The following is a 24,676-nucleotide window of genomic DNA, read 5'->3' as shown; positions in this document are numbered from 1 at the left end:
TTTCCGATATTCCGAAATTTCCGGGCCTTTTGGAATTTGAATGAATTTAAGATTCCGAAAATTTTGGAATTGGAATTGATTTTATACTTCCGATTTTTTTTGGAAATTTTCCGAAAAGGCTTATTCCGATTCGATTCATCCGATTTTCACCCCTACTTGAATGGGAGGACTTTTGGAATTAATTAAAAAAAAACATTTAAGAAAAACTTTAACAAACATAAAAGTAATCACCCCTAATTGCCAACAAATGCTTCTTAATTGACATCTATGTAGCATGGACACGAAAACGGCGATACATGAAAATGGAGAAACGGACACGGGAAAACGGCATATAAAAAACATGGAGATACAGGAGCTTGGGAGAAACGTGCAAATATTAAAATTATAGAGGTATATTTATAAATATGTTATATAAACATATATATAAGTTTTAATTTATATATAAATTCTTTTCCATATCTTTTCATACAAACTTATTCAAAATAAATTTACTATCAACTATCAATTTGCAATTGATTATTAAACCGTGTAAATAATTAGAGAAATGACAAAATTATTTGAAAATTTGCTGAAACCTGTTTCCAACTTTTTAAAAATTGCAAACTAGCCCATAAAGTATCCAACAGGCGATATGTGTCCTCGTCTCCTAAAACATTAAGAAGTTAAAGTTTCCGTTCTTTATAAATTAACATTATTATTTAAAAAAAAAGTACACATAAATAAAATAAATTAACATTGTTATTATCATGGTTATCGAATCGGAAAATATCGGCGTATCGTTTTCCTCCGTGTATCGTATCGTATCGTTATCGTACCGTATCGTATGATATTTAACCAACTATTAAAAATAATAAAATATATATATTTACATAATAGAAATACTATAGACATGTAAATTTTAATATTTTAAAGTTAAATCAAGTTTCAGATTCATAATTGCATTATAAAATATGAAAAAATCATAGTTGCTCTTAAAATAACATCAACAAAGTTCGAATTCGAATCCCTAATTTCTAAAAGACTAATCTATCACTCATAATTTCTAAAAGATTAATCTATCACTCATAAATTCGCACTTGACTCCAAAAAAATAACAAGAATCTATAGAAATCGAGTTAGGGTTGCCATATTCTGATAATTTTTTGAAGAAATTGAAGTGAGAAAGGTTGATTAGGGTTGTGAATTTGAAGGGTTATTTTGAAATCCGTTTTTCAAACTTGAAATTGTGAATATTTCGTTTTCTTTTCGTTTTTTAAATGTTTTGACTAATATCGTAAATATCGTATCGTATCATGATATGGTGATACGATACGATATCTCGCGATATTTTAACATAGCCGATACATAGTTCGAGTCGTATCGTTTTGATTGGGACTGTACCATATCGCGATAAATATCGCGATATCTCGCGAGTTTAACTACCATGGTTATTATTGACATATTGAACTGTATATACCAAACGTGCGGTGCGACTTGAATACATGTGTGCATCGGGGATCCCCAATTAAAACCCTAATTCCCCCTTCTAAAGTCCACCGAAGCGGTTTCTTTCCTCCCAAACGAGCATTATCAAACTCACGCGAGACAAAGCGCGTGTTAAACACCACTCTACACTAGCCGTTGGATTAAATCCCTAGCAGGCACGAGATGCTCACGTGCAGGAAGATCAGCGCTCTCAATCTACTACCCCTTTCTGCACCTTTTAGACGGTTGTACATTTAGGACATTTTATTACCCAGGTTTCAATTTTTCACGTGCTCTCAATTGAAAGGTACAACCGAAAGAAGCAGGCACGGAATCACCGATCCCTAATTTGGTAAATTTCTTCCAATTCCAGAACCCGCAAAATACAGTCACGCCCCTGTTTTTTTAACCTAATACAGTACGAAAAATCCATAACTAAAACCCCTTACATTCCAACTACTTCCTTTTTCAAATTCGCGCACACAGATATACATACACACACACTGTGTGTGAAATTCTGACACCGACTGTTGGGAGAGAGAAGCACCTGGTGTTTTTCATCTTTTTTTTTTGGGGGAAAAGTATTCCATTTTATTTGATTTTGATCGTTTTCTGTTTACCGCGGCTGGTGATTTTAATTTTCGTGCTGGAATTTTCTGCTTCTGTAGTTAGGGAATTACTGTTTTTTATTTTATTTTATGTCTGAATTTCGATATGGTATAGTTTGAGAACAAATGATGGGGAGAGGGAGGACGAGGAAAGTTGAGAAGGGGGTTTTAGGGGGGAATTTAAATGGAGGTTTATCAGGTGGTTGTGGTGGTTCGTTGAGTGTGCCTTCGGGGCCGGTGTTTTATCCGACCGAGGAGGAATTCAAGGATCCGTTGGAGTTTATATACAAGATCAGACCAGAGGCTGAGCCCTATGGGATTTGTAGGATTGTTCCACCGGCAAGTTGGAAACCCCCTTTTGTGTTGGACATGGATTCGTTCCGTTTCCCTACGAAATCGCAGGCCATTCACCAATTGCAGGCGCGGTGTGCGCCTTGTGATCCCAAGACTTTTAGGTTAGAGTACAACCTGTTCTTGGAGGATCATTGCGGTAAGAAGGCGAAGAAGAGGGTTGTGTTTGAAGGGGAGGATTTGGACTTGTGTAAGTTGTTTAATGCGGTGAAGAGATTTGGAGGGTACGACAATGTTGTTAAGGAGAAGAAATGGGCGGAGGTTTTTAGGTTCGTACGGCCGGGAGGGAAGATATCCGAGTGCTCAAAACACGTGTTGTCTCAGCTGTATAGGGAGCATTTGTTTGACTACGAAGAGTATTATTGTCGATTGAATAAAGTAAAGAAAAAGAGCTGCAAGCGCAGTGTGACTAGTTCGAAGAAATGTGAGCCAGAGGTTGAGGTTTCGAGTGGTAAGAGAAGACGGAAAAACAAAGAGGGTGAGAGGATTGAAGTACTTAAAGTAGAGAAACAAGAGCTTGATCAGATATGTGAACAGTGTAGTAGTGGGTTGCATGGGGAAGTTATGTTGTTGTGTGATAGGTGTAATAAGGGATGGCATATATATTGTCTGTCTCCACCATTGAAGAGGATTCCTCCAGGAAACTGGTATTGCTTAGAGTGCTTGAATTCAGAGAAGGATAGTTTCGGTTTTGTGCCAGGCAAGCAGTTTACGCTTGAAGCTTTCAGGCGTGTGGCTGACCGGGTCAAGAAGAAGTGGTTTGGATCAGCACCTACTTCATGGGTTCAACTCGAAAAGAAATTCTGGGAAATTGTGGAAGGTTCAGCTGGAGAGGTGGAGGTAATGTACGGCAGCGATTTAGATACGTCTGTTTATGGGAGTGGATTTCCTCGTCAAATTGATCAAAGGTCAGAATCAATTGAACCTGATGTTTGGAATGAGTATTGTGCTAGCCCATGGAACCTCAATAACTTGCCTAGATTACAAGGATCAATGCTTCGGACCGTGCATCAGAACATTGCAGGAGTTATGGTACCGTGGCTCTATGTTGGGATGCCATTCTCGTCATTTTGCTGGCATTTTGAAGACCATTGCTTTTACTCAATGAATTATCACCATTGGTACGTAATTGATTGAATCTTATAACTTTTAGCTGATATCATCTTGTGAATCCTATTTGGTTTTCTTGTCTTCAATGTTTAATCTCATACTCTACTACGAGGAGAAAAGCATAGTCATAAGCCATTGCATGCACAAAAATTGGATTATTCTGCGCATTAAGATTAGTAAAAAATTGTCGATTCAATGAACCGAAGAGCAGCGTGGTAGTGCAAAACTATTGCTCGATGTACATTCTCTGTTATAATGTGTAGAAGAATCATAATGACATGTTTCAACAGTTCCTTGTATTTTTGTTGTCTGAAGCAATTTGCTCATTTTCAATCTGTAGAATCATGTGCCTTCTGCAATATAATATCTATAGTATCTGGATAGGTGTGAGATCATGTGATTGTATAGTGCAGTTACATGGTCACATTTTCGACGTTGAATATATCTCTTTCAATACCAATATTATTCTTATCGAGTTGTTTTATGTAGAAAAAGCTCAGCAAATAAGTTTATGGTTGCCATGTTATGTAGAACCCAATATTGTATCAATTATGTCTTATTTACTGGTTTAAGTAATAACAAACCAAATGCAATTTCTTTCCCTTCACCATAGCTGCTGATTTGCTGGTTTTAGTCAAAGATATGTACAAAATATAAGAAAGAAAGTTTGATGCATTCTTGTCTCAGTTCGGGCTAATTATAGATAATCAAGGTGGGTCAGTTGGCATAATGTCTCCGACAAACTTATTTGGTTGTTGACATCGGAAGGTGGTTACCAGACTTTATTAGGTAGGGATTGATAGCCAAGAAATGATAAGATGGTGATTTAGTTACATAATAATGATTCAACATCTCATCACCTCCTAAAAGCTGTTATCAGATGTAGGAGCTTATAAGATGTTCAAAATAAGTTTAGCTAAACGGGCTCTAAGCCTACACTTTTTGTGTCAGTGGTATGGCAATGCTATATTTCACCTGAAAATTTCTTCAAACAAGATAATTGCTTCCCTTCTCCTAGTTGACACAATGTGGTTATATATTTGTGGATCTTAATCCTCATCTTTAAACCAGCCACAACAACGATTCTCTCTTCCGTTTGTAGCTTACCAGCTTGTAGGCGAATGGACTTAGTGTGCTTGTATGTATATGAATTTTGTGCAACAAGTAATCTTCTATTCAAACCGTTTCATCAGCGAAATTGCTTTGGTTTTTTTTTTAACTTGGAATGATCTTGTTAAATGTGTCATAGTAATCATGTCCTAGTGTCTCAATATCCTTAAACTCTAGCTTACTTTTTGTTTAAAATGTGTTTGTCCGAGTATACTCGTTATTGAGATCCTTACTGCAGAAAGTAAATATTGCTAAATAGATTGTACCGAACCAGTATAAATTGCATATTTCGTGTTGTTGTCGGCAGAGTCTAGAATACAACGAAACAGGTGCATTTATTTTCTTTTGCTCTTGCTTAGACGGGAAACCGCTAATATAGTACCAATAAGATGATGTCATAGCTCTTGCCCAACTTTATTGGATAGCTGGGAGGAAGGTCATTCTTCAAGGCATTTAATTCTTGTGCGGATTATACTACCTATAGCTCTAAATGAATCAAAAAAGGCTGTGATATTGCTCAAGATCTTAAAATCAGTTTTCCACCTGTTTGTTAAATGCCTGATGAAGTTCTTGCATTTATAGGAAAATACCTGTTATAATCTTTTTAGCTGAACTGAATTATAGACTTAGAGCAACTCCAGTGGAGTTATTAAATGGGGTATCAAATCCCTTAACCTCTAATTGATTCCCCAAATTTAAAAACTTTATCCTCCAATGGAGTTGTCAAAATGGGGTTTTATTTTAATAATTCATCTATTGGTAAGCAAAAATACATCCTAGATAAATAGTTATCAAATATCACTAATATATAGGACCACTATTCAACCTTAAAAAAAACTCAACGGGATTGAGTTTTTTATTTGGGTCTTCAACAAATTTTAAAATATCTCTCTGACTATGAAGAAAACTAAAATCTAGTCATAAATTGTTTGAAGTTTGATTTATATGTAATCACTATTGTGGTACAATTGAGTCAAATTCTTTTTCCATTGAAGAGATTTATTTATAGTGAACTACTTCAATTCTAAATCTCAGTTTTGCCGAATACACTGATTCACATCATCAACTTTTTTTCTTCCTTTTTTCTTCCTTTCATTAGATTGTTGATTATTGATTTTGGTGAAAATTTACCAAAAAGAAACGATTAGTGTGATATATCACAAAATAAATATTTAAAAAGAATGATAAGTTTGTTTGATATTTTTGGTTGGTACTTGTGGTTGGAGTGCACTAGTTTTGTAGAGGTATCAAAATTTTATCACAGGTGTCAAATGAGTATTTGATAACCCAATTTGATAACAACGCATTGGAGTTGCTCTTAGTTTCAATGTACTTCTCTTCCCCCCTTATGTCAAGAAAACTAAGCTATGCACTTATTTTACCTGTCTCATTAATTTTATTCTTTCCTGCCCTCAGATGTTTGTCAGGTAGTGGTTTCCTTATTGTAATAAGTAAATATGTACTATTAATTTGATAAACAAATTTACTCGTCCTTCCAGGGGAGAACCAAAGTGCTGGTACAGTGTCCCTGGTAATGAAGCTGATGCTTTTGAAAAGGTATAGCTCCTTTATTTATTATCAGCCTTTCTGTTGTAGTGAATACTTATGCAGATAAATTAGCAGCGCTTGTGGCTAAAATTGAGCCGAGACTAAGAAAACACTGAGGCATATTAATCAAAATTTGGTGACGTATTTTCTCCTAAATTCTGATAATATGTAAACCCGAATTAGATAATGGTTTTCTTGAGGGCCGGGGCCTTCGGGGCCTCGGGCTCTTCTCGGCAAGTTAATATGATATTTGGAGAGGTGACTAATTAATCCTCCGTGCAATTTTTAAGTTCTTCCGTCTATGCTGCGCTCCAAGATATCTCTGTTTCAACATTTTCAGTTACAATATTTTTTTCATTTTTATGTTTAAATCTCCTTGTTCGGGAAGTGTTGCTTCAATTCCTTGGTTCTATTTTTTCTTCATAACATTGTCATGGTTATGCTTATTTCTTTCAAATTTACACGTGCTGGAGTGCATTATGGTCTAATATGTGAAGATAAACCTTATTGCTAGGATTTTTCATTTTCATTCTTGGCCGGCATGGTGCTTGACTGCTTTCCTTTATGTGTAGGTAATGCGAAATAGTCTGCCTGATTTGTTCGAGACACAACCAGACCTATTGTTTCAACTCGTTACCATGCTGAATCCCAAGGTGTTGCAAGAAAAAGGAGTCCCAGTTTACAGCATTATTCAGGTATTGTTTTAGTAATTTTGAACTAAACAACAGATACTCTCTGTCATAGTGGGATTTAGTAGACATTGTATTAGTATTCTTGAAATTGGTTATAGCTGTTTTTGGCAGTTGGTTTGTTTTGCATTTTAATGAAATCAAACTTTAATGAATTCAAAGTATAGATCTATGTAAATTCTATCTAACAGATATTTTATGGTTTGTTGCTGCACTTTACCCTGGATTTCCTCATTTCTTTTTCCCAGTTCAGTTTTTTTAATCTGATTCTTGTCTTTGAACTTAAGATGGTGAGGGGGCAATGTAAATCTCAATTTTAGTTCAGTTTATCCGTCGCGCTTCATAAATGAGCTTTTGCATAGCTAGATCCAGGGAGAATTTAGGCAGATGGGTTCCTTGTATTGCGTAAATGTTAGTTGATTATATCTGATCATAAGCGACTATAAACAGTTGAAAATTTGTTCAAAATTTGCTGTCAGATTAAGAATAATATTGAACAGATCTTAACTTGCTACTTAACTGAGTTGTAGCATCTTGGCTTATCATATTGCCTGTAATCGTGTGTCCATAGTCATTTTATAAGATCCCTGTTCATGTCTATTTATACTTTAACCTCTTTGTTTTTCAATATTTTGAGGAACTTTTAAATATTGCAGAAATAGAACTGTTAACTTTTACGATCTGTAGTGATCCTTTACTTCTTACCCTTGTGATGTGCTATGCATATACACTGCTTTAATTATATCATTTGCCTTGGCAGGAGCCTGGAAACTTTGTCATCACTTTTCCCAGGTCTTATCATGGAGGATTCAACCTTGGTAAGCAAAAAATGGCTTATTACTTGTTTGCCTCTCTTGGCTTCGGTTTCAAGGTTCAGTAAGGGCAGCACATTAACTATAATACACTAATTTACCTCTGTTGCACCTAAATTTGGAATCCATGGTTCAATTTTATTATCGCAGGCTTGAATTGTGCCGAGGCTGTCAATTTTGCCCCTGCTGATTGGCTACCTCATGGCGGTTTCGGAGCTGAGCTATACCGTAATTATCATAAAGTGCCTGTTCTGTCTCATGAGGAGCTCCTATGCGTGGTGGCTAAGGTTCAGTGATCGACTTTGTTGCTGCTTCATTTTGACTTCTGTTTATTTGACTATTTTTAGCATCTTAACGAGAGAACAATATATCAACAGATGCATTGAAGATAAAACATTCACAATAATTTAGGTTCAAGATTTTGTTGAATGAATCTGGTCTGTGTTTGTCATATAAGCAGCCATGTGGTCTGCTATACTTTGGATTGGGGGACTTGGTGGCCCTGGATAACTGGCCATTCGATCTCAATGTGTATAATGTTGCATCTTTACGCATATTTGCTACACACTACATATGCATTCATGTGTACATATTTGTCTATTTTCATATATTCGCATGAAACTGTCTTTAATTTAATTCTGTCTTGGTGTACGTGAATAATCATGCTCAAACTATATGTTGCCATGTCATTATCTCTGATGATGTTGCCTGGTGATTACCAGCTTCTCATTTTTCACATCCTGCTTTTAGTTGTAATGATTTTTAGTTGTTGAATTTTCGTTATACGTACATATATTTACAGTTGTAATAATTCTAGCAATGTCCATATTTTTAATAGACGCATACACACATATGTGATTTTAGTTGTTATATTCATGTGCAGAGTGAATTAGATAGCAGAACATCAACTTATTTAAACAAAGAGTTGCTTAGGATATACAGCAATGAAAAAACTTGGCGGGAGCGGCTGTGGAAAAATGGCATCATTAGATCTTCTCCCATGACACCTCGAGTTAAGCCTGATTATGTTGGTACTGAAGAGGTATACACGACACTATTGGTTAATCTTCACCATTTGCAATTTGTAATATCAGAGTGAGGTTGTGTCTACTGCTGACTAGTCTGTCTCCTTTCTTTGAAGGATCCAACGTGCGTCATATGCCAACAATTATTATACCTTTCTGCTGTTTCTTGCAATTGCCGACCATCCACTTATGTGTGCCTAGAGGTGGGTTATCAATATCATGACATACTAGCTGTATATATTTTCTACAGTTCTAGTATTTTATTTAGCTGCATCTGCAAAATCTTTTAAGCTAGCGGTTTGATCATTAGTTCTACCAACCCTAGTAATGGACGGATTGCTGTAGTACTTATAATCCCTGCTCCACCCACCGCAAACGTTTGTAGCTCTTAATTACAAGAAATTGCACACACCAATGGTTGTAGTTTTTATACAACACATGCAGGACTTGGGATAATTTTCTAACTGAATACATTTATTATTTTGATAGACATGGCCATATTTTGATTATGACATTGAGGTAAATCATTGTACTACTATTTGTATGATTGGAAAAAGATAGAAATAAATTGGCCAAAATGGAAACATCATGTGGCTTAATAAAACCCAATTCTTATTCAATGGTCCAAAAGTGAAATCTTAGATTTGAACAATTTTAAGGATATTACTCCCAATCTTTGAAGGATTTTACTTGGATTAGGATTTTACAAGGTAATGGTAGTAAAATTGTAAGATATTAGGATTTGAATCTCGATTTTGAGTACCAATGATTCAAATCTTTGGTGAACTTTGTAAGCGATTCACTTTCTTCCAGTATGCCGCCCACCCCCCAGTATGAAGCATCAAGCAATGAAACTCACTCTAATTTTCTTGCAGCACTGGGAGAACCTTTGTGAATGCAAGCGAAACAAACTTCGTCTTCTGTACCGTCACTCTCTGGCAGAATTGAGTGGCTTGCTGGTTAGTGTACATAAATATAATGCAGTGGAAGCAGCTGGTGAATCACGAAAAGATATGTGCTCAGAGAAAGTGGTAGCATTAGCGAAAAAGGTTCGAGTATTATTCTTATTCATGATCATTATATTAAGCAGAATGTTTTTGTCCTTTTAAAATTTTTATTTACTTGAAAATCTTTAGTTATTGACACCTCTATCTTGGACTCCGAATAGGCCAACTTGAATGACTTTTTTTTTTTGTTGTTGTTCCCGTTTAAGAGTGAACCTGTCATTTTTTTGGCCTAATATTGGTATAATGCACAATATCTTTTTAGGATGTTTGGTTGCAAGCAGGTGGAATTTGATTTTCCAATCGAAATGTTGAGTCTGAACTTCACATTGAAATTCAATCATACTAGTTTTTATGGCATAAATTTATATGCAGCTAGAAGAAGCTTGTATAACCTGCCACAATTCTGGCATAGAAATCCTTTGCAGTATGTCTTTGTAACATTTATGTATACCCTTATCTCACTCTCCATGTTTAGGTTAAGGGTCATCATGTCACACATTTGCAACTTGCTGAAGAGTGGATTTTGAAGTCATGTAAGATTCTTGAGCTTCCATACTCTAAGCATGCTTATGCCAGTGCAATAGAAGAAGCAGAGCAATTTCTTTGGGCTGGTTCTGAGATGGATCTTGTAAGCCTTAATTCTTTTTGTTTATTTCTGGTTTCAATCAGATTTATTATTGATGCCTTTGATTTATCTATTCTCTAGGTCCGAGAAATTGAAAACAACTTGATTCAAGCAAAAAATTGGGCAAAAGCTGTGAAAGATTGTTTTTCTAAGGTGAAATCATGGTCCAACAGTCGTAATTGTAAGACCGAGCGAGTGCAGATGGATCGTATTAATGAGTTGCTCAATTTAAAAACTGCTCCATGCAACGAACCCAGCCACCTTCAGTTAAAGGTTTGATTTCTTCATTGGCTTTACTACTTTTCCTCTTTACTTTTATGTTTTGGATGCTGGAGCTGAATGCTTTTTGCTGATTTATATGTAGGAATACCAAGAAGACGCTAATATATTGATTCAAGAAATCAATACTTCTCTCAGTTCTTCAGAATATTCCGTAAGAAAGTTACCATTTACTTATTTTCCTCAATATTCTTTTGGGTGCTAGATACTAATCAATTCAAACTTAAAATATATTTTCTCTACATATTTGCGCATTTTGCTTGTCACAACCTTAATACTGGTTAAGCGACATAAGCATAAACATGTTTGCCTCGATGGTGAAGAATTGAGATTACTTTGTTCGACCTTCAATTCACTTCATACCCTTTTAATTATTTCAGGTATCTGATTTGGAGATTTTATATTCGAAAGTTGTTGACTTACCTATCTACATAAAGGAAAGTGAGAAACTAAAGCTCAAGCTGTCGGCAGTGAAGGTTCATTTTTTTAATTATTTATTATTGATATACGTTTGCATTTGTAGCAAAGATGTTAACATTTTGGCTATGTTTTATTCTTTGATCAGTTAGAATCTAGTACCATTTTCGGAAGTTTTGCTGATTAACATTGATTTTGAGGATCTGTGATTTTCTTTGTTTACTCTGAGGGACTTGCATGCTTTCTTGGAGTGGAGGGGAAATTTGAATAGGGCCTTTAGATTTACTGAACTGACAATGAGTCTTAACACCTCTACTTTTCTTGAGATGACATTTGTTCTGATGCATCTTCCGCTTATGTTTGGTTTACTAAGACAGTGGGCACATAGTGTTTTTTTCCTTTACCATTGGTTTATGATTTTGTTTCTTCACTTGGCTGGCGTTTTGATGTATATTGCCCTGCATCTGCGTTAGGTTTGGGTGGACGATGTGAGAAATTGCATCTCTCTGAAAGCTCCTTCATTGGTTGAGGAGGATATGTTATACAAGCTGGAGTTGGAGGTAATTAAAATGCTCTCTCATCATTGGCTTTCTCCTCTCTCTTACAGCATGCGTAACACTCTTATAATGTCCTCTGATATTAAATTCACACCTTGTCGTTTTACGTTGGTATATTTTCCAGATGTTGGACCTACATATCCAGCTTCCTGAAGTTGATCTGCTCGCCAATTTAATAAGGCAAGTCAAATCTTGTCGGTCTCGGTGCAATGAGATTTTGAAAGATCCTATTTGCCTAAAGGTTGTGCTTTCAGATACTTATGTTTCAGAAAATGCTGTTGACGTGGAACTTTTTACTGAAAACTGTTTCCTTTTTTGGGGCAGGAAGTCAAACTATTGCTCAATGAATGGGAGGCTTTTACTGTTAATATTCCAGAGCTAAAACTTCTTAAAAAATATTATGGTGATACCATATCATGGATATCACGTGTCGATCTTATCCTTATGAATGTTCACGAACGAGAGGATCAAGAAAATGTAGTTGATGAGTTAACCTCCATCAAGAGCGACGGGTTATTGCTTCAAATTCAAGGTACTGTCAGTGAACCCATTTCTGGGTTCTTTTGAAAAGATTAGCATTGTTGCATATGTTATTTATCGGAATTATCCTATCTTTTCATACTTATGAGTATTTTCTTTTTCCTGTTAACATAGTCGACGAGTTACCCCGTGTTGAGCTTGAGCTTGACAAGGCACAGTGCCGTGTTAAAGCATACACGGTAAGTTGGCGACTGCTGTTCTTTCAAACTTTGATGTGCTAATCCTGTTCTTACTGTAATGTTTTTTGGTATTCCATCTTCTTAGTTTATTTGCCTCTTTGAGTACCTGTAATGAATATGATATGCTTCACATGTCAGCCTGGTTTCCAATAGCATCGTTATCTTTGCAGTCAGTACATCATATATTGAATGCCATTGTTTTTCAGTTTCTCAGGGCTTGGGTTTTGAAGACATGATTGGTTTTGTTAGTAACTTCTGTAGTACTGAATTGTTTTTGAAATTATCTTCACATCTTCAATACAGGTACTTCGTTCTCAAATGTCCATGGACTTTGTTCAGCAACTGATTTTAGAAGCAGCCAAGTATGTTTCTCTGTTCTGTGATTTCATTTAAGGACGTTTATTTTTGCTTAGAATTTAGCATCTTTATATGGAATGAGATTAGTGTTGAAGTTAGAACTGTATGTATTCATCAGATTACAGATTGAGAAAGAGAAGGTTTTTGCTGATATCTCCCAAAGACATGTAGCTGCAGTGGACTGGGAAGACAAAGCAAAACAAGTTCTTGCTACTAGTGCTTGTTTGTCCTCCTTTGAGGACATTTTGAGGTTTTGCTTTTGAATTTTCCTCGTCTTAAATGTTGTATCTATGTACTGGGCTTTTGATATTTGAATACAAAACCTTCAGGGCTTCTGAGCACATTGGCATTATTCCACCTTCTCTTCTGGATGTCAAGCTTGCAGTATCAACAGCTAAGGATTGGTTAATAAAGGCTGAACCATTCCTATTTCAGGATTCAGCCATCATGTCAACTTCAAATTCTTGTCTTCAAGTTGATGTTTTGAAGGTTCATTCTCTTAATGTTATTTGGCCATTGTCACAGTTATGAATTTTTCTTGATGATTTCATAATTTTGTAGGAGTTGGTGTTGGAGTCAAAGGACCTGAAGGTACATTTGGAAGAATGTTCCTTGCTTGAAAACATCTTGAAGAAGGGTATGGAATGGGAGCAGGATGCTAGCTGTTTACTACAGAATGCGGAGCAGTTACGGAATATTAACATTATTGGTGAGGGCAGTACTAGTTGTCTTGTACCCAACCTGGAACGCCAAGTTCTTTTAATCGAGGCTGCCATGGAAGCCGGTATTTCTCTTGGGCTCGAGTTCAACATGACTCTAAAGCTTCAAGATGCTTGTTCTATGCTCAAGTGGTGCATTAAAGCACTCTCCTTTTCTACTAGTATTCCTAGTCACGAGGTGATTATCCTTTGATCCCGATTTACTAAATTCAAATATCACATGGCTGCAGATTTTATGATGTTTTCTTGTTACTTGCTATATTGTTGTTGTATTGATGTATAATTTGCCAGAATTGCATGGACATCTCTTCTTTTCAATTATCTAAGCTTACCACTGATTTATATCATTATCTATGAACAGATCTTTAAATTGTATTATAATTCTCTTTTAAGAACTTTGAAGATTCTTGAAAATTGTTGTTGGTATTTTCATCCATAATCATCCATTGGAGTTTTGGTTTAATGTATTTTATCATTTTATACTTCTGTGAATGAGGGATCAGCTGATACACCACTTTATTTGTAGGAAGTTGAGATGATGTTAGACGCGTCTTCCAACCTTCCCGTAGTATTTATATCTTGTGCTTTGAGCACTGCATTGACCGATGGCTTAAGCTGGCTTAAGAAATCCTTTGAAGTTCTTGATCCCAATAGTCGTCGTCAATTTGAAATCAGCAACGTTGAGGAACTCCTTGCTCTATCTAAGGTCTCTACGATTGGATTTTGTGCTGTTTGTCTATGTATATTAGAAAATATTCGATCCACTTGTTCTCTGCTTTTTTAGCGAGATTTTTCTTTCCTCCACGTGTTTCATCTGTAAACAAATGTCTTGTATTTTGTATTTGCAGAGATTGTGCATCTCATTTCCAACATTTATTGGTCGTCTTCAGAATGCAATTGAGAATCACAAGTAAGTTTGTCCTTTTTATTGAAACATAAATTCAGTAAGCTTTGTCCTTTTATTGAAACATATATACTGGCTCATTTCCACCCTGTACACATAAACTGATCATCTCGGGTCATGTAAAGCAAAAGTATTAATTATCAAAATGTTCATAGGAAGGCCCTAGTTGCTTACTGAAAAAAATATGGTATTTGAATATCCTCAATTACGTTAAGAAAGCACAGAGCTTTAAGTTTTGCGAACGAATTCTTGTGCGTGCAGCAATTACTTTCTTGGGGTCAATCTCTTGTCTGTGGTTCTTGTTTTCTTTTGATTCTGATAGCAATAAAAAGAAATATTAGCTGTGGTACCTGCTACAGGAAGGACGTAAGTGCATAAAAAAGTGGAATAAGCTCTACAATATTGTTTGAGGATTTTGTGCCCCGGACCCACCTTCATTTTATCTTGGAAATAACTACTTTATCACATTTTCTATGATCACTTTATCTCAGTTGTGACAACATGAAAAATAAGTCTTTGTGCAATATTCTGTCATTTACCTAGCCAAAGATATCTGTCCTGGACCTCCAGTTTCACTATGATTCTGTTTACATAGCACACGGGGTGTGGTACTCGTTGCATATAGTGGATTTTTCAATTGTCATTAGTTATATAACATATTTTGCTTATATATAGAATATTAGATAACACCGTGGACTGTACACTAATCAAGTAATGTTCTGTAGTAACATTTTTACTCTTTTCATAGTTTGTGGATAGATCAAGTTCATCTGTTTTATGGACTCAGCTGTGAAGATCGATCATGGAATATGTTGCTACAGCTGAAGGTAATACAATGTAGCTTTTTATTTGGTCTGGTAGTTAGCATTTTTTTAGGGCTATTTTACATGTGTCATTGAGTTGCCTTGCACCGATTTTATATAGATGTTTCTCAAGCCATTTCTGTGAATTAGTCATGTTGAGTGTCCTTCATCTTAAAAGTTGTTCCTGGGATTACCTCCTTGAGAGTTCCTTTGTTTTAAAACATTACTTGGACTATTCCTCCACCATAATTGTTACTATGCCAGTTTTTTTTTTCTCCTTCAATCAAGCACCCGCACGGTGGGTGGAGGATTAGCTTAGTATTAATTAAATCTGCTCATAGAAGTCATACATAGTGACAACGTTCCAAAAGTGACCTAGTCGTAAAAACATAAAGTACAAATAGGATGTAGATCGATAACAAAGATAAAAAAAGTTGTCGGCTAAAAGGATCCATCCTTGAAAACCTATCAAGTATATCAAAGCTAACCGAACAAACATAGGGCACCTGAAAATAACCATCCGCTGCCCTGCATAGTCTAATAATCGATGCTACAAGTATATCATCTAGCAAAGCCAATTTCACATGCCTTCTTTTACATTTGAAGTTGTCTCATTTTCGCTTTATACAAACATTCAGGAAGATGGAATTTCTAACGCATTCAGTTGTGGAGAACTAGAGAAGGTTCTTTATGAAGCTGAAAAGGTTGAAAAGTGGAATCAGCGCTGTGCAGACATAATTAAGCCTCTACCTGCTGAAGAAAATCCGCTGCTTAGAGCTCTCATAGATGTTTGTGCCGATAATTTATTATTGTTCGTATACAAGTTGATATTTGAGCCTTTTCTTTTTATATACAGCACAATAACCTTTTCTCTTTTTTCAGTTAAAAAACTCCATTGAAAGATCCTTTGAGGTGTACAGTAATTCTAAGCTTGGGGAATCAACGAATTTATGTATGTGCTGCTTCAGTTCGATTGACGATTGTGCCCGTTTGACTTGTTCTATTTGCAAGGATAGGTAAGCTTTGTAGTTCCATCTTGTAAAGTTCGGGTATGCTGAAACATGGAAATCGATGAATAGCTTTTTAGCAATTAGCAATGCATGGACCTTCCATCCTCTTTTCTCTTTAGTTGAAGTGGCTGGAACTGCCTTCCAGCTTTCTTTGATTAACATTTTATCACCTTCCTGATACGTTTTCTATTACACAGTTTTCACTTGCAGTGTGCAGAAAGATCTTTGGAAGATACAGTTTTGTCCTTTTGCCGATATTGCAACTTTATAAACAGTTCAAAACTCCCTCGTAGTGGAAGCGGTTTTCTGGTATGTGATTGGTTTTTATCTTTTCTGTAGAGAGAATAAACGGAAGCTTTCCTTTCTGACCTCATTTCTCCACATGCAGAGAACTGGACGGAAGCATCTTACATTAGATAAGCTTACCTTTCTTCTCTCCGAGTCCAGTGATCTGTTTCTGTGGTAGGAATTCCTCTCTTTTTATTGAATTTTTTTTTATAAACTTGATGAATTCTTGCCGAGGCACATTTTTGCACAACTTTTTCATTGTTCAAGACTGGCTACGATACTTTGCCATTATGTGGGGCCTCATACTGTTTAATAGTCTGACTTCGTTTAGAACATTGTACCTAAATGTCAACTAAAATGAGGAAGCTGCAAGCTGGATGGATATTTATTTGAATATGTTATACTAGATATAATCAATTGGGTGCCCGTGCGTCTATGAATTGTTTAAATCTTATATCTCCACATATATCTGGAAGGTGTCTAATTGATCTCCTCTTTGCCATTGTAAATATTAATGTGTTTCATGCATTTTTTTTATGGATGCATCTTTGCCTTAATTTGATCATCTGTAAAGAAGATGAAAAATACTGCTATTACGGTATCTTAATGAATGAACTGGATGAATCTATTGTTTTGGACAGGACTGACGAACGGAGGATATTAAGCCAAATTGTTGAGAAAGCACTTGCATGCAATGCTAGCTTGACAAAACTAGTGAATTTTTCATTAGCTTATGTTAGCCAAGATCTCAATGTCGTCTCCCAGAAAATGTGCATTGCTCTGAAGGTACTGGTCAAAGATTCTCGTTTGTTCTGTCACTAAAATAGCTTGATAGAAATGTTGTAACTGTTACATGTCTTGTATATCCTTTGACCATTAAGCTAAATTTTGGTTGACATTTCCTTTTGGATCTATATTCCGGTGGAAGCAAGAATATATTTTGAAGTAGTTTCTATTTTTGCAGGCCATGGATGTTGGACGCATTGGTGATGATGAGGGAAATCGCTTATTTGAGCTTGCACTAGGTAGACATTCATGGAAAATCAAAGCTAAGAAATTATTGGGAAGCGGGGAAAAGCCCACGCTTCAACAGATTCAGCATCATCTGAAAGAAGTACATCCACTCTATCTGCTTTTTATTTTTTCCTAAAGAAATCTTGTCAAAGTTTTTTATTTTATTTTTATGATCAAATAATTCAAACTGGTCTAGTAGGCATGTGAATAGATAGATATTACAATGAAACTCAAAATAAATGCTTTTATCAGATGATTTTACCTTGTAAATGCTTCAGGGACTGGCTATGAATACTCCTCCAGAAGATTACTTCGCTCAGAAACTGACGGTATTAAGGAATACGGGCTTGCAATGGGCTGATACAGCCAAGAAGGTTTCAGGGGATGGTGGAGTGCTTGGATTGGATCGAGTTTTCGAACTTATTTCCGAGGGGGAAAGTTTACCCGTGTCTTGTGCAAAGGAAATAAAGGTAGAATCAATGATTTTTCATAGCTAATGCTCTCCTATGTACTATTTGTGCTGATGCCTTCTATTTGTGCAGTTACTGAGGGATCGAAGCATGCTTTATTGCATTTGTCGAAGACCCTATGACCAGAAAGCTATGATTGCTTGCGATAAATGCGACGAATGGTATCACTTTGATTGCATTAAAATCTCTTCGGCGCCAAAGGTTTACATATGTCCTGCATGCAATCCCGGTTTCGAGGAAAATACAAGTGCCCCGGCACGAGCCACACATGAGAGGCAAGTATTCTCTAATGTTTATATATATATATATATATATATATATATATATATATATATATATATATATATATATATATATATATATATATATATATATATATATATATATATATATATATATATATATATATATATATTATATAGGGTAAATTACAACCACCCCCCAGAGGTATGGTCAAATCACGAAAAAACCCCTCCTGTTTGGGTAATTACAACCACCCCTCAACTATAAATCTTTTTACACGTCCACCCATGCGGTTTCAAATATAGTGGAATCTTCGAGATTATATCGAATATTATCACTTTTGTACCCGTTTTATCACATTCGAACTCCACATTTGAAGCATGATGATCATAATATGTGTTTTTTGGCTTGTAGATATCAGATTGTGGTGCATCAAAAACTGTATTTTTACACAAAACGAGTACAATCTAGAGCACATTCCACGAAATCTAGATCATTATGTTGAATTTGACACCATAAGGGTGGAGGTGTAAGAAAAAATTATAGTTGAGGGGTTGATGTAATCAACCAAACAAGAGGGGTTTTTTCGTAAATTGGCCATACCTCACGGGGTGGTTGTAATTTACCCTATATATATTTATATATATATGTTAGTGGTTTTCTTTGTTCTGAGTCGACATTTGTTTTGCAGATTTAGTGGTAATAAATTGGAAGAGCCTCAAACACCTTTGAGGCGATCTGAACTGAGAAGGAACTCACAGAAACCAAAGTCGTCGATACTTGCAGGAGTGAACGACATGAATGATTGCCTGAGAAATATTAGCAGCACCGGGAGCTTATTGTGGAGAAATAAAAAGCCGTTTAGAAGGGCGGCTCGTAAACGTTCACAACTTGACTGTCTATCTCCATTCTATTATGTACGTGACAAGTCGTAAAATGTAGACTATAAATTATATAGATTATATTAATCGATTTATTCCATTGATTTCCATTCATCTCTCTCTCTCTCTCTCTCTCTCTCTCTAACTTATTTAGGATGTATATGATCTGGCTGCAGGGAGTTAGTTTTGATAATGTATTTTTTGATTAATAATTTCTGCTTATTATTATTGTTGCAATATGCTGCTGCCAGGAAAAGTAATGTGGAGTTGGATGTTATCTCTCGTTTGGTTAAATAACAACAGCAATTCTCCAATGATTCCACCAATTGAATGCTATATAAAATGCTCCGACTTATTTACAACAATATATATATTATTAATTACTCCCCCCGTTTCTAAATAATAGTCGCTTTTCACATTTGCAGAGATGTTAAGAAATTCAATAAATGTTGTTAGACGAAAATACTCTTATTTATTAATTAGTGCAAAGAGAGTGTTGAAAAGTTTATAAGGGCATAATTGAAACATATGTCATTAATATAATGTTAGAATTCTAAAGTGACAGATAGTAGGGAACAAAAAAAATTCTTCAATGTGACGAATATAGTGGAACGGAGGGAGTACAACAATCAATATTATTATGTGTTTTATATTACATCGTGACTAAAATTTTGAAAATTCATAATTCCACCAATTCCTATCCGTAAAGTTCTGATTTTGGAAGAAGTTATTTCAGTTTAATTTACAAAATTCTAATTTTCGTTTTTCTAATATTTTTTGGGACGTAATTGGAATTAGTTTTTTACTTAAATAAAATTGAATTTTTTAGAAAGTTCTAATTCCGACCTGACCCGTCCAATTAACATCCCTAATCTTGTCTAATATATCAAGAATTATTAACAAAAATTCAAATAGAGAATTTCTTTTATTAAGTGGGCAATTTGTTAAACATCCATGAACTTTAATTGCCTTTTAAATCAGGACATACCAACTTTTGAAATTTATTAGAAGTCCTGTGTTTTTCAGATACTTCACACTCTGGCAAATCCCGTTCAACCCTATTGCATTCTGTTAAATCTGTCATTGTTGAAAAGCTCTGCCACACAGGTGCACACACATAATCACACACTTACATACACGCACACACAGACACACGCACACACATACGCTTTTGTTTACACTCTTTCATTTCCACTGTAACCTAATAATTGTGGAAACCGGGATAATTACATTTTTGGTCCCCCATGTTTGCCCGCTTTTCCGTTTTGGTCCCCCATTTACCGCAGTCAACAAAATACACTCTCGTTTTATCAAAATTTAACACATTTCGTCCTGCCGTTTGGTTGACCGTCTGACTTAACAGTCAACCGTCATGTGCCCCGCACGTGACTTCAATTAGGGCTTAATTTGCGTTTTTTCCCCCAAAATCACCATTTCTCTCTCTCTCTCTCTCTCTCTCTCTCTCTCTCTCTCTCTCTCTCTCTCTCTCTCTCTCTCTCTCTCTCTCTCTCTCTCTCTCTCTCTCTCTCTCCACGCTCTCTCTCTCAATCTCAAATTCCCCAAAATCAACATTAACATTTCTCTCTCTCTCTGCCGATTAATTTCTGGGTCGAAGAAGAATCAACAAGAAAAGAGGAATTTTTCGAAGGCCATGTCGCGAAGAAGCAAATTCTCTGGTGGATTTGCCCCAAATTACGGTAAGCAGAACTCAACTTGAACCCTAATGTACTGTTCTTGTCATTTACAATGTTGCTGATATATATATATATATATATATTTTTTCCTTTCTTGTGGCAAAAAATCATTTTCAGAAAGAATTGGGATAAGTACTTGGTGTACTGTTAAAATGTATTATGGGGGGGGGGGGGGGGGGGGGGGTACTGAAACATGGTCCAGAAACGAGGTACATAGGTGGGAGTGAGGAGTTTTTTGATTTTTCAAAACCTGCTGAGATGAGGATGCTTGATATGTTGATAATGTCACGGGAGTTGGGGTATTCTGATAGGAAAAAAATTAAATTTTGGTACAAATTTGGGGCAAATCTGAATATGGGTAGGTACTTGGAAACTGATACGGATGTTGCTTCTATGAAACCTATTAACTATGAAGTTGAAATATACTTAGAACAGTTGGGGTTAGAAGAAACAGTGAATGTGGTACCTACCTTGCAAAGTCAAGTTGCATCATCAGTCATTACTGATGAGCAAACTGACATTGTTTTACCTGAATTACCCAATGTTGAACCCGAGTTAAGCAATGAGAGTGACAGTGAGGAAGATGGTGATGAGTTTTATGATAGTGATTATGACTTTGAAGAAGATGACAAGTTGTTTGAAGCCTATGTAGATCCAGATGCTGAGTTTGGTGGGGTTAAATCAAAGGGTAAAGATAAGGTCTCTGAATTTGTCTCAGATGATATGTATACTAGGATGCTTAATGAAGAAGGTGATGATGACTGTGTTAACAGTGACTCAATGGGCAGTGACTGTGGCTCTGATGATGAACATAGGGTTAAATTCCCCAAGTTTAATCCTAAAACTGACAATAAAAACCCTGAGTTAAAGCTTGGGTTGGTTTTTTCTTCAAAAAAAGAAGCAAAATTTGCTATAGAGAGCCACTGCCTTAGGAGGGGGATGATGATCAAGTTTTACAAGAATGACAGTAGAAGACTGAGGGCCTGCTGTAAGAATGATGGTTGCAAATGGTCAATACATGTTTCTCCAATGCAAAATGACAAGACTTGGCAAATCAAAACTTATGTGTCTGACCATAACAACTGTTATTGGAACTACAACAACAACAGCCTCAAGTCCAGCTGGATTGGTAAAACTTTCATGAAAAAATTCAAAGAAAATCCTAAGTTAGGCACAACTGAGTTCAGAAATGAAGTCTGCACAACTTTGAAAGCAAGTGTCTCCAAATCTCAAGCCTATAGGGCAAAGCAAAAGGCACTAAAGGCTATTCAAGGTTCAGAAGAAGAACAGTTTCAAAAAATAAGATCTTACTGTGAAGAACTCAAAAGAACAGACACAAATGCCACTGTTGTTTTAAAATTGACAGAGGACACAGAAGGTTTGAGGTTTCAAAGATTGTACATTTGCTTTTCAGCTTCCAAAGAAGGGTTCAAGAATGCTTGTAGACCTGTCATATGAGTGGATGGGTGTTTTTTGAAAGGGCAGAGGGGTGGGAAATTATTGGCTGCAGTTGGGTTGGATCCAAACAATAACATATACCCAATTTGTTATGCTATTGTTGAGGGTGAAACTAAGGAAACCTGGATGTGGTTCCTTCAGTTGTTAGATGAAGACATTGGCTTTGAGGAACAACACAAGTGGACATTTATGTCTGACAAACAAAAGGGACTTATCCCTGCTTTTGAAACTCTATTTCCAGGTGCAGAAAACAGATTCTGTGTAAGGCACTTACACAGTAATATGAAGAAGGATGGCTTTGGGGGTATGGCAATTAAGAGTGCACTGTGGGCAGCTGCAAAAGCCACTAGGATTGAAGAGTTCAAGAGGAGAATGGAAGAACTGAGGGCTATAGATGAAGCTGCATACAATTGGTTAGTGAAGAAGCGTCCTCAGAATTGGACCAGGTCTCATTTCAATCCATTTCCTAAATGTGATATCTTGTTGAACAATATGTGTGAGTGCTTTAATTCTTTCATCCTTGATGCAAGAGAGAAACCAATAATACCAATGCTTGAGTGTATAAGAAATCTGTTGATGGCTAGAATGGTGTTGAATAGGGAAAAAAGCTCTAAAATGGGATACAAACATTTGTCCCAAGATCAGAACTGTCTTGATAAAGAATATGAAAGAGGCTGGTGAGTGCATCCCAATGAAATCAGATGAGTGGAATTTTCAGATAGTGGGGATGTATGATCAGCATACTGTTGACATAAGAGCAAAGAGTTGCAGCTGCAGAAGATGGGATTTGACAGGTATCCCTTGCAAACATGCCATTTCTGCCATTTGGTGTAGGCATGAAGACCCTGAGCAATATGTTCATCACTGTAAGTTGACTCATATAAAAGAGCATATGAAAACTCCATTTCACCAATAAATGGACCAAAATTTTGGCCTCAATGCACTTTGCAGCCTCCATTACCACCAATGTATAAAGAAAAAGCTGGTAGACCACAAAAACTGAGAAGAAGAGAGCCAGATGAGCCACCTTCTGTTGGGGGAACAAAGTTAAAGGGGGTCCCAAGAATTAATAAGTGCAGAAAGTGTGGGCAAGCAGGGCATAATGCTAGGAAATGTGGAGGAAAAAGAAAGACTGTGGAAGAAACAAAGTTGATCAAGGTGTGCAAGAATCTAGGGAAGAACCTGATCAAGGTGGGCAAGAATCTAGCCAAGAACCTGTTACACAACAAAGCACTGCTGCAATGAATGTTTCTCAAAGAGGAGAAACACAAGTTCCACAGAGGAATATGCAGGTAACTTTATTCATTTTTTATTCAATGTTCTTCCTCTTTTCAATGTTTATTCTTATTTTAGTTTATATCACTGTTGTAGGTAAAAAGGCCAACAAAAAGGCAAGTGAATATGACAGGAACTTCAAACACTACCTCTACAATCAATGTAAGTGTTTACTGAACCGTTTGATTGTTTAATGTACTTAATGGTTTGTTTACTGAACCTTTTTCTTTTTGTTGATGTAGATGCAGATCAATGAAGGTTCAAGTGTAAGTACTCCTGTCATTGTCAAGGGAGGAGTTAATTTCATCACAATGTCCAACCTCAGATCTGCTTTTGGTATCCAAGGCTCTACAAGTTCTGCAAATCCATTCACTGCACCAAGGCCAGCCAAAAAGCCAACACAGTCAAAGAATGGATCAAAGAAGACCACATAACTTGATGTTTTTCCTATGTTTCAATTGTTGGTGCAATGACTTTTGGATTATTTTATGGACATGTACTTTATTTTGTTTGTTTTGTCATCCATTGGAATGATGTTACTTTACTTTGGTTTGTTTCGTTTGTTTGCTGTTGTTATGTTCATTTAGAATGTTGTTTAATTGGAATGTTGTTCATTTGGAATGTTGTTATTTGGAATTCTAGATTTATTCAGTTGAAATGTTTTTCAATTGGAATTTTTCTGGGATTTGGAATCCTTCAGTTGAAATGTTTGTTCAGTTGGAATGTTTTTCAATTGTTATTTTAGTTGTTATATATATTGATCTCATTTGTTGGTCACCATCACACAGTAGCAAACATTACCATCACACATTTGCATTCAAAACATCAATAGTCTAAACCATTCATTACATTCAAAATATGCCAAAATATGCATTACAAAAGTCTATATAAGGAGAACATTACATCAATTGAGCTTCAACATCAGACAACATTACATCATTAGAGCTTCAAAATCATATGCATTGCTATAAACAAAAGCAAAGCAAGAATCACAACCATCAACTTCATTACTTTCTTCTTGTATAATTCAAGTTGAATCAACATCTTCCCTTGGTTTTCCTTCTCTTCTTTCATGTCATCTTCCAATTTGTTCAATTTCTTCAACAGTCCGGGAATAATTTGTTTTGACCTTCCACACATTTCTGGTTCGACCCACTCAAAATAATTGCAATGTGATACTTTCTGTGACAAAAAAAATAAAATTGAAATTCATAACTGGAACAAATGGCACCCCTTAAT

General features: G+C 36.0%; 1 protein-coding gene and 1 pseudogene across 1 annotated transcript; both read left to right on the top strand.

The window, feature by feature from the left end:
- The first annotated feature begins 1,714 nt into the window (after positions 1 to 1,714).
- Positions 1,715 to 19,124, top strand: LOC105956919 (lysine-specific demethylase JMJ17). The gene is made up of 32 exons (XM_012980829.2): positions 1,715 to 3,544; positions 6,143 to 6,200; positions 6,764 to 6,886; positions 7,641 to 7,698; positions 7,843 to 7,979; positions 8,576 to 8,734; positions 8,834 to 8,920; positions 9,593 to 9,766; positions 10,200 to 10,352; positions 10,431 to 10,622; positions 10,714 to 10,782; positions 11,009 to 11,104; positions 11,519 to 11,605; positions 11,727 to 11,843; positions 11,927 to 12,134; positions 12,257 to 12,321; positions 12,625 to 12,683; positions 12,797 to 12,928; positions 13,008 to 13,167; positions 13,240 to 13,575; positions 13,924 to 14,103; positions 14,246 to 14,307; positions 15,050 to 15,128; positions 15,743 to 15,892; positions 15,987 to 16,120; positions 16,312 to 16,423; positions 16,503 to 16,576; positions 17,044 to 17,188; positions 17,367 to 17,516; positions 17,695 to 17,886; positions 17,959 to 18,161; positions 18,821 to 19,124. The coding sequence occupies exons 1-32, from the start codon at positions 2,199 to 2,201 to the stop codon at positions 19,062 to 19,064; spliced, it is 5,541 nt and encodes a 1,846-aa protein (XP_012836283.1). The 5' UTR covers positions 1,715 to 2,198; the 3' UTR covers positions 19,065 to 19,124.
- Positions 19,125 to 20,905: 1,781 nt separating this feature from the next.
- Positions 20,906 to 24,160, top strand: LOC105958562 (uncharacterized; annotated as a pseudogene).
- Positions 24,161 to 24,676: the final 516 nt, after the last annotated feature.

Source organism: Erythranthe guttata, chromosome 5 (assembly GCF_056151865.1).
Source record: "Erythranthe guttata isolate IM_541 chromosome 5, IM_541, whole genome shotgun sequence".
NCBI lineage: Eukaryota > Viridiplantae > Streptophyta > Magnoliopsida > Lamiales > Phrymaceae > Erythranthe > Erythranthe guttata.
The sequence above is the reverse complement of the archived record's forward strand: the minus strand, read 5'-3'. Positions and strand labels throughout refer to the sequence as shown.